Source organism: Arachis ipaensis, chromosome B09 (assembly GCF_000816755.2).
Source record: "Arachis ipaensis cultivar K30076 chromosome B09, Araip1.1, whole genome shotgun sequence".
NCBI lineage: Eukaryota > Viridiplantae > Streptophyta > Magnoliopsida > Fabales > Fabaceae > Arachis > Arachis ipaensis.
The window spans coordinates 139,192,712-139,202,254 of record NC_029793.2 but is presented as its reverse complement, the minus strand read 5'-3'; the positions used below and the strand labels follow the sequence as shown (position 1 = coordinate 139,202,254).

Below are 9,543 nucleotides of genomic sequence, written 5' to 3'. Positions count from 1 at the left end.
AATTCTTTTTATAATATATATTTCATTTTTTTATAACTAATACATATATATATATATATATATATATATATATATATATATATATATATACATAGAAGTTGTAGACTGATAATGTCATGGGTAATTCAGTTTGCTACATTACATTACTAAGTATCTTTGTTCTAATGAATAAGAAAAAAAATATAAATTGATATGAATTGAACAGGTTCTGCTCTTGTGAACAGGTTTTGCATTTGATTATGGAATATGTAATTGTTGTTGTTGAAATTATTGCTTAAAATGGATTTGTTATACTACTACTGTAAATTAATTTCTTTATAGCTCTTGACCTCTTGTTAGGAAGTTTCACATACCACATACTTAATTCTGTGTTGTATGCATTGCAAAGGGTACAATGAAGCTAGGCTGATTAGCAAAGAATTTAGCAGCCAATATAAATATTAAACACAGAGCCAAAGGACTGCTTTCTCGTCCAGTGGGTTATGTAACAACTAAGTTTCTATTTTAATTGTGTCATTCCTTTAATAATTATTTGGCAAAAGAATTTCTCTTATTTCTCAAAAGAATTCCTTATCTAATATCCATACATGAAAAACATAATTTAAACCGTATGGGTAACAATTTTGTACTTCTTTCTTTATTGCAGCATTCTTATAATTTCTAAATGATATAAATATAGTGAAACACATTGTTTGAGTGAAAGTTTGGATCAAGTAAATTGCATAACCAAAATAATCTATCTTATTGATGTGTATAATCTTTAGGCTATTTCTTGTGTTTTTCATTTTACAAAAATAATTTTTTTTTTTAAGTTTTATACTAATTCTCACTCTTTAGTACTTGTTTCAAATGAATATAACTAAGTTGAAGTGAATTATTCATGCCACTGTATAAAGGTTTGAGCTGGAATGATACCTTAATGTTGGAAAGTCATCATTGATAAATGGTTTACTAAAGCGAAGAATGTGTTTTGCAGTCTCCGACCAAGAGTTACCCTAATTGTTCATGAACTTGTATAGTTGTATTCTGTTAAAGTTGAAATTAATGGCTTCTAATGTTGAGTACTTAATAAGTTTTTGCGAATTTTGATAATTAATGACAAATTTTCATGTTGGCATTTAATATTTAGATATTTTTTTATTATTTAACTTTTGAGTTTGTATTTTGATAAAATCATATAGTTTTGGTTGATGACATTTCAGTAGTGTTTTAAATTTAGAAGATATTTTAGTAAGATTTATATTAGACTATAATTATATTTTATGATATTTATTTATAATTTATTTATTATTTTATTCTAAAATATTTTTTCGGTTGAACCACAGTTGAACTGATTGGACTAATAAACCAGTAAACCAATAACTAGAACGGTTCGATGACCGGTCCGGTTCTCAAAACCTTGGCTAAAAAGTATGTTATTGAATTACTAAACTAAAAAAGATTGATTGATAGCTAAAAAATGATGAGCAAAAATAATAAATTCTGTTGGTCCTTGAAATTTTGTACATTTTATATAATGTCTATATTTACGGTGATTACGATGACTATGTAAGTATTGTTAAAATTAAAGTTTTTTTTATATATTTTGGTATTACTTTTTTTAGCAACACTTTTAAAATTTTGTTAAATAATAAAAAATCATTATTTCAACTTTAGTAACACTTTTTGAAACATCATAAATACCGTAGTATATATATAGACATACTAGAATGAATATATGTATATATATTGAATTTATTAAAAGATTAATATCAAATATTATTTATATATTATTAAAAAATTAAATACATATTTCAATGATACTAAATATTTGGGCGGATGTATATATATTTTACAAATATTCATATTAAAAATTAAGAGTGTTAGTTGGACAGATAAAATTATCCTACCACCAAATTTGATGTTATTCTGTATGTGGGTTGAATTGCTAATCTATAGCGACTGAAATACAACGAGTTGGATATCCACAGATGTAAATAGTGCTATCAGCTCCTTATCGATGCATTATTTTTTTTGTTGTAGGTGGTGAATGTATGTGTTTGTTTTTAAGTGCTTTACTATTTGCTTGGAAATCATGAGCTTGGAGAATCTTTGAGATTGCTGGATTAATTTAATTTGTATCAATTGTTTCGTTAATAACATTTTTTTAAAAAAAATTTGTCAGTACTTAAATAGTTAAAATACTAAATTGATGGTTAACTCCAAAAAAAAAACAACTTTTGTTAACAAAAGAAACCTAGAATAGAAACAAATAAACATTGGATAGAAGTTCTTGTTCGAAAATGTTTGGTAAACAAAGAAAATCAGCCAAAAATAACCATAACTTGCCTTATTTAGTATTTATTAATTGCTGTGATAATTAATTAATGCTAAATAAAGCAAGTTCTGGCAGTTTTTTTTTTTTTGTCTACCTAGCATTACCCCTCCCCTATAAATTAAACATAGAGAAGTCTAAGGCCAGCAACTTTATTAAATTTTGGCCAGCATGTAATTAGTAAAAGAAAAAATGAGTAATCTTACATCATTGGATGAAATTTCACACCATTAAAAACATCATTAATAGTTACTTGATGGCTACAAATCACAAAAATTATTGATCTCCTAACACTCCTCATCAATATTCCTATAGAGAAAGTTTAGGGATAAGCATTTTTATCAAAATCTGACCAACACTTAGCCAACAAAAATAAAATGAGTGATTCTCTACTATTAGATAAAATCTCACACCATTAAAAATATTATTAATGATTAATTGATAACTACAACTCATAAAATCCTTGATCCCTAACACTCCTCATTTCTATATTTACATTGCTTTTTACAATCCAGCAAAAAGTACAAAAGTCTTTATTGTATCTTAAGAAAACTTAATCGGGATTTCATCCCTTTTAACATTCTTCTTACTACAACTCATCAAGATAATTAAGTTCATCCGTTTTGTCAACTTTAATTTTGGTCCCACCATTAATATGTGTATGCATAGCCACATAAGAACTTGGCTACTAACGTTAGGCTTAGCTTGCTGATGCAGCAGGCTCTATATATATATATATAAAGGTGAGAAAATGAGAATGATGGGAGGATGAAGAAATATTTTTTTCTCGTGGAGAAAAATTATCACTGATCAGAGGTCTTCTTCCTTAAATAATGGTGGTAGGCTCATCAGAACTACTCATGACTCATTCATGAATAGGAGTGGCAATGAGTAGGATAAAATAGGTTTGGATTCAACCTTAATCTTATCTGCGGGTTGAGATTTTTATATAAACTTAACCCTATCTTACCCGCGGGTTGAGAATATTCCAACCCTAAACCTATCCGCTCTTAATCCGTGGGTATCCGATTCTACCCGCGAGTTATAGAAAATATACAACATTATTATTATTATATAACTTGATGATAATCTAAAATAGAACTGATTTTTATATAAAAAAATATTAAATTATTAATTAATGATTTTTTTTAATGGTTAAGAATCTTTTGCATTTAGTGCGAGGTCTTTAATTCAACATCCACTTAAAATATATTTTTATATAAATATATAACATAAACATATATAGAGTGCGAATTGGTCAGGTAAAGTTGAAGCTCAACCCGCATCCTATCCAACCCGCACGAGAACCCTACCTGCACCCTATCCTACCCGCTGCGGGTCAAGTTAGTAACCCTACCCAATCGAATGAGATCGAATTAGCTACTTGCAAATAGGGTACATATTTCCACCCCTATTCATAAGTTTGTCCCTTTCTTATCTGTTTAGCCATCTGTTCCACATCATCATGCATTATCAATATTTATATGGTCATTCTTTTGTGTTCAATGCCATTAACTCCGCCACCTCAGGCAACAACAGAAGAGGAGGAACAAGAAGAGAATAACAATAATGGATGCCACATGAACCTTGCTATTTCCCATCACTGCACTGGGGAGCCACAAGCCAATTTGAGTGCCGTCATTAATCACTATTTCCACACTGTAAATCACTTCAACTTGCGCAACTTGGGTAGCCTTTAATTTTGCTTTTAAACAAAAACGCATTTCTGTGACTTTATTATTCTTAATACAATGTTAATAATGTGTTTGGTTTGTACTTGTGCAGGCTACCCCGGTAATCAGAATTTCAACTACGATGCGTTGGTACCATTGCTACAATTTCATCTAAACAATGCAGGTGATGCATTTGTTGGGACCGGCTGCTCTCTAAATTCAACATCGTTTGAAGTTAGTGTTCTTGATTGGTTTGCTAATTTGTGGAACATACAAAAAGATAAGTATTGGGGATGCATTACTACTGGTGGAACTGAAGCCAATCTTCACGCCATTTTAGTAGGGTCAGTTCCTTATTTTTGTTTACAATTGTTGTAGTTATTATTATTATTATTATCATTAAAAAAAAAAGTGTATCCTAACGGCACATTGATGTAGGAGAGAGCAATTTCCTGATGGGATTCTATATACTTCCGAAGATTCACATTATTCAATATTTAAGATAGCAAGAATGTACCGAGTGCAATGTGTCAAAGTTAGAACTTTTGTCTCCGGTGAGATTGACTGTGCTGATCTAAAAGCTTCACTACTTCATCACAAGGACAAGCCAGCCATAATCAATCTTAACATAGGTATATCCTCATGCCTAGCAGCTTAAAGACTAATTCGTCTTAGATCTGAGCTCTATTTAAAGATTTGTTACTGAACAATGAACTTCTATATGCACAAAACTATTAGATAAATCTAACTTGATTACTTTCTCTCATCTTTGATATATTATGAAATCAATAAATTTATGCACCTAGTTCTGTAAAGGGTTTTTGTTATATGTATACAGGCACAACGATGAAAGGAGCTGTTGACGACGTTGATCTTGTAATAAAAACACTTGAGGAAACTGGTTTCAGTCGTGATAGATTCTACATCCACTGTGATGGAGCTCTATTTGGAATCATGCTCCCTTTTCTCAAAGCAGTGAGTCACACTTAAGTTTAGGAAAAGTCTAAAAGCAACAACTTTATTAAATTCTGGTAAGCATGTAATCAGTAAAAAAAATGAGTAATTTTATATTATTGGATAAAATCTCATACCATTAAAAACATTATTAATAACTACTTGATGACTATAAATCACAAAAGTTACTAATCCCTTAACATTCTTCTAAATTTAAATCTTATATGAGTGGCTATTTGTATTTGGGAGCCACTTAAATAAAAATACTTAAAACGTCTTTAAAATAAAAATAATTTTTAAATAATTAAAATTTAATATATATAATTAAAAAAAATTATATTATTTTAGTCAAAATTAAATAAGATAAATTAATTTGATAAAAAAATTTATGAACAAAACTTTAAACTAATTTAAATTAATATTTTAATCCATATATAAATGACACTTATTTTTGGAATTACATGGAATAATTAATAAGGCTAATTTTATAAAATTAGTTTAATTTATTAAAAGTCAAAATGTTTATAATTATTTTCATAGAATTATAATTAATTGGATACTTATCTAAAGTGACAGATACTAGTATACATCCCTTCATTAGAGTAATAAGATGTAATTATATCTATGTCCATCTAATAAATATATGAATAAACAATTATTTTACGATTTTAATTTTAATGTAGTAAAAAATATTTCAAAATTATTAATCAAATTTATGTGTTTAAATTAAATAAATTTTTAAGTAATAAATTTAAAAATTAATATTTTACTTTTATAAAAATTAGTATGATTGATTGTCTATGTATAAAACTCTTTCATAAAAATTAAATTATTATTCTACAGGCACCGAAAGTAATAAGTTTCGAGAAACCCATTGGAAGTGTGAGTGTGTCTGGGCATAAATTCTTGGGATGTCCAATTCCCTGTGGAGTTGTAATAACCCGTTCTAAATACATGAATGCTTCATCAAGGGATGCAACAATCACAGGTAGTCGATGTGGACATGCTCCAATCTTCCTTTGGTATGCTATCAAAAAGAAAGGCTCAATAGGGATTCAAAACGAAGTGGAAAATTGCATAGCCAATGCACGTTACTTGCACAATCGACTAAGTGATGCTGGAATTGGTGCAATGTTAAATGAGCATAGCAACATTGTTGTGTTTGAGAGGCCTCTTGATCATCAATTTAGCCGTAGGTGGAGCTTGGCGTGCCAAGGAAACATTGCACACGTGGTGGTCATGCAGCATGTTACCATTCAAATGTTGGATTCTTTTGTTACTGAGTTTCTTCATAAACGATCATTTTCACGGTTCGAGGATTATGGCTCTTTTCAGCCTCTGTGCATAGCAGAAGAAGTTGGCGCTGCAAATTGTTCTTGCTCAATGCACAATTTGAAATCTTGATTGAAATTCATTATTCGTGTTGTGCTAGCATATTGTATATGAAGATTACGATAATTAAGATATTGAGATGTATGATTTTCGTAGGCCATAACCTATAGTTAGTAATTCTGCCGTATTGAAACACCAATTAATTTACAATATCCCTATTATAGAAAATGACTAAAATACTTTTATTTTATATATATATATATATTAGTTATTTTCTATAATAAGGGTATTATAGTTATTTTTTATAAAAAATTATTAATTTAGACTGGTTTAAGATTTGGTTTACCAATTTTTTGGCCAAATCAATTTATCTGATCTAATTTTGATAAAAATAACACAGTTTAATCAGTTATATGTATTGAATTTTAACGGAAGAGCTCTACATTCATGTAAAAATTACATGGATGGTATCCAAGTATCTTCCACTCCACACGTTTTTCCCCCACCCACACACTCGTTTGTTTTACACGCGCCTCATATAATGTATATAACATAATTCTTCTTTTGTGTGATCAACCTTTCTCAACGTAAACCTTTCCATATAACGTAATCCAAGTACCTTCTTCTTCTTCAACCTAATTAAATTCGTTGTTCTCCTCTATTCGCGTTTTTCTTCTCTGCATTATGGATCTGGATTGACTTCAACGTAATTAGCTTCGTCGTTCATCTTCTTCTTCATTTTCTTCTTCGATCTGCACTTCTGAATTGAAACAATGAATGAATCAACTTCAAATCAGTTGAATGAGTGTGATTTGGATAATTCTTCCGAAATGCATCAATTTGATGAGGTTTGGATGATTGAATTTTGAATCAAATTCAATGGAATGAAATTGCTAATTTTATTTGAAGTGAATTGAATGGACTGAGGTGATCTATATCTGAATTGAATTGAATTGAATTGATAATATGTAACTGTGAGTAACTGTGAGTGTGAGTAACTATGAGTAACTTTTCGGTTCGGTAAGTACTAAAGAGTTGATTCACCATTATGTGTTCGGTTCGGTATGCAGGAAGGAGTCTAAAAAAAATTAAACGAATATATTCTGTTTTGTTCCCTAAACACTATATAATTGTTTCACCGTAATTAAGATTTCGATTCACCATAATTAAGATTTCGGTTCACCGTGCAGACCAGCTGTGTTATGGATGAAAAATTTGTCCCAAAGGTGGGAATGATTTTCAAGACACTAGAAGAAGCTAGAAAGTTCTACAAACATTATTCCAAACTTACCAGTTTTTCTACGAAAATAAGGAACACGACTCGGGATGGAGACAAGATTAAGAATCAACTAATTGTATGCACCAGAGAGGGGAGGTGAAAATCAAAGATATCTCTAACTTCGAAGACAAACCCTTCAGCTGAGTTAAATTGTCCGGCCAGAATTTACGTACACATAATGAAGGATATTGGTCTTTGGACAATTTTCAAAGTTGTTTTGAATCACTCACATCCTTGTTGTCCAAGCCAGGCTGAGATGCTCAAACAACACAGGGAGCTTACCATGTTTGTGCATCACACCATCGAAACCCACGAGAAAGCCGGAATCAGACCGAGCAAAACTTACCAATCATTTGTGGTAGCAGCTGGCAGCCACCGTGAACTAGGTTTTATTGAAATAGATGTGAGAAATTACATCACAAGGAAAGTACAGAATATTTTTGAAGAAGACGACGCCAAAGAATTTGGGAAGTACCTAGTAAGAATGAAAGAGAAGAACAAAAATTTCTTATTTGAGATCAACCTTGAAGGCGATCACTACATTAAACATGCATTCTGGGCTGATGCAAGAAACATGGCTGCATTTGATTATTTCAGAGACGTGGTTTCATTTGACACCACCTATAACACAAACAGGTATTCGGTTCATTCAAATATATTTTTGATGTTCAGTGCGTGTATATATTTCGGTTCACCACCGTCTGCTTGTTATTTATGCAGGTACAATTTGGTTTTAGGTTCTTTTGTGGGTGTGAATCACCACAGCCAGTCAACACTTCTTGGATGCGCGCTGATGAAAAATGATGACATCCAATCATTCAAATGGTTATTTGAGTGTTAGCTACGTTGCATGGGAGGGAAGGCACCAAAAGGTATTCTTACCGATCAATGCCTATTGATTCAAAGGGCAATTAAGCTGTGCATGCCAACAACAATTCACTGCTGGTGCATCTGGCATATTATGAAGAAGATTCCAAGCAAATTAAATGGCTACAAGGAACACAACGAAATTGAACAAGAGATGAGCCATATTATTTGGAACTCATACACAAAAGAAGCATTTGACAGAAACTGGATCGATTTCCTTAGAAAGTACGGTCTCGGAGGCAACAAGTGACTTTCAGGTAATTGAGATTTCAATTCGAATTATTATCATGCTCATATCTTTTTTTTCCCAAAGCATGCACTGTTTTCGGTTCACCACACCTTATGGGTTTGGTTTGGTTTGTAGAGCTGTATGAGGATCGGCATATATGGATTTCAGTTTACTTGGATCACCACTTTTAGGCCGGCATGAGAAGCACACAAAGGAGCGAGAGCATGCATTCATTTTTGAACAAGTTCATCACACGGAATAGCACCTTGAGACAATTCGTGAAGCAATACGACAATTGCCTAGCAAGTAGAGAGCAAGCAGAGAGAGAACTCGATGCTGCAGATTTTCACACCGTGATACCGTGCACAACAAAATCAGCAATAGAAGCACAGTTTCATCATGTATATACCCATGAGAAGTTTAGGGAAGTTCAAGCTCAATTCAGAGGTAAAGTGAGCTGCATCACAAGATCAATGCATTCCACCCTAGGTTTCACAACATATGAAGTCATAGAGCAGGTTTCCAACTCCACATTCAACAAGTTTGTCGTCACCTACGACGCAGAATCACAAGATGTAAAGTGCCATTGCTTGCTGTTTGAGTCTAGGGGCATATTGTGCCGCCATTCCCTAAGCGTCCTAAGCTTTGAGCGAGTGGATAACGTGGCACCAAAATACATATTGGAATGCTAGAGCAAGAACATAAAGAGGAGACATACACACATCAAGAGCAGCCAAGATGAACCTCTACTGGAGCCGAGAAGTAAGAGATTTGACGAATTGGTGTTTTGGTGGCACAATATATGTTAATTTGCATCTGAGTCTGAAGAGTTGACCGGAATTCTGCACCGAGCATTTGACAAGGTCATGGCGGAGATGGAAGAATATCAAGAAAG

The 9,543-nt window shown here is 31.9% G+C and overlaps 2 protein-coding genes across 2 annotated transcripts; both read left to right on the top strand.

The window, feature by feature from the left end:
* LOC107616290 (serine decarboxylase 1-like) lies at positions 3,820-6,388 on the top strand. Its single transcript, XM_016318264.2, has 5 exons — positions 3,820-4,003; positions 4,100-4,331; positions 4,426-4,619; positions 4,826-4,962; positions 5,785-6,388. The coding sequence occupies exons 1-5, from the start codon at positions 3,820-3,822 to the stop codon at positions 6,343-6,345; spliced, it is 1,308 nt and encodes a 435-aa protein (XP_016173750.1). The 3' UTR covers positions 6,346-6,388.
* On the top strand, positions 7,731-9,340 carry LOC110266970 (protein FAR-RED IMPAIRED RESPONSE 1-like). The gene is made up of 3 exons (XM_021112071.1): positions 7,731-8,188; positions 8,273-8,282; positions 8,840-9,340. The coding sequence occupies exons 1-3, from the start codon at positions 7,731-7,733 to the stop codon at positions 9,338-9,340; spliced, it is 969 nt and encodes a 322-aa protein (XP_020967730.1).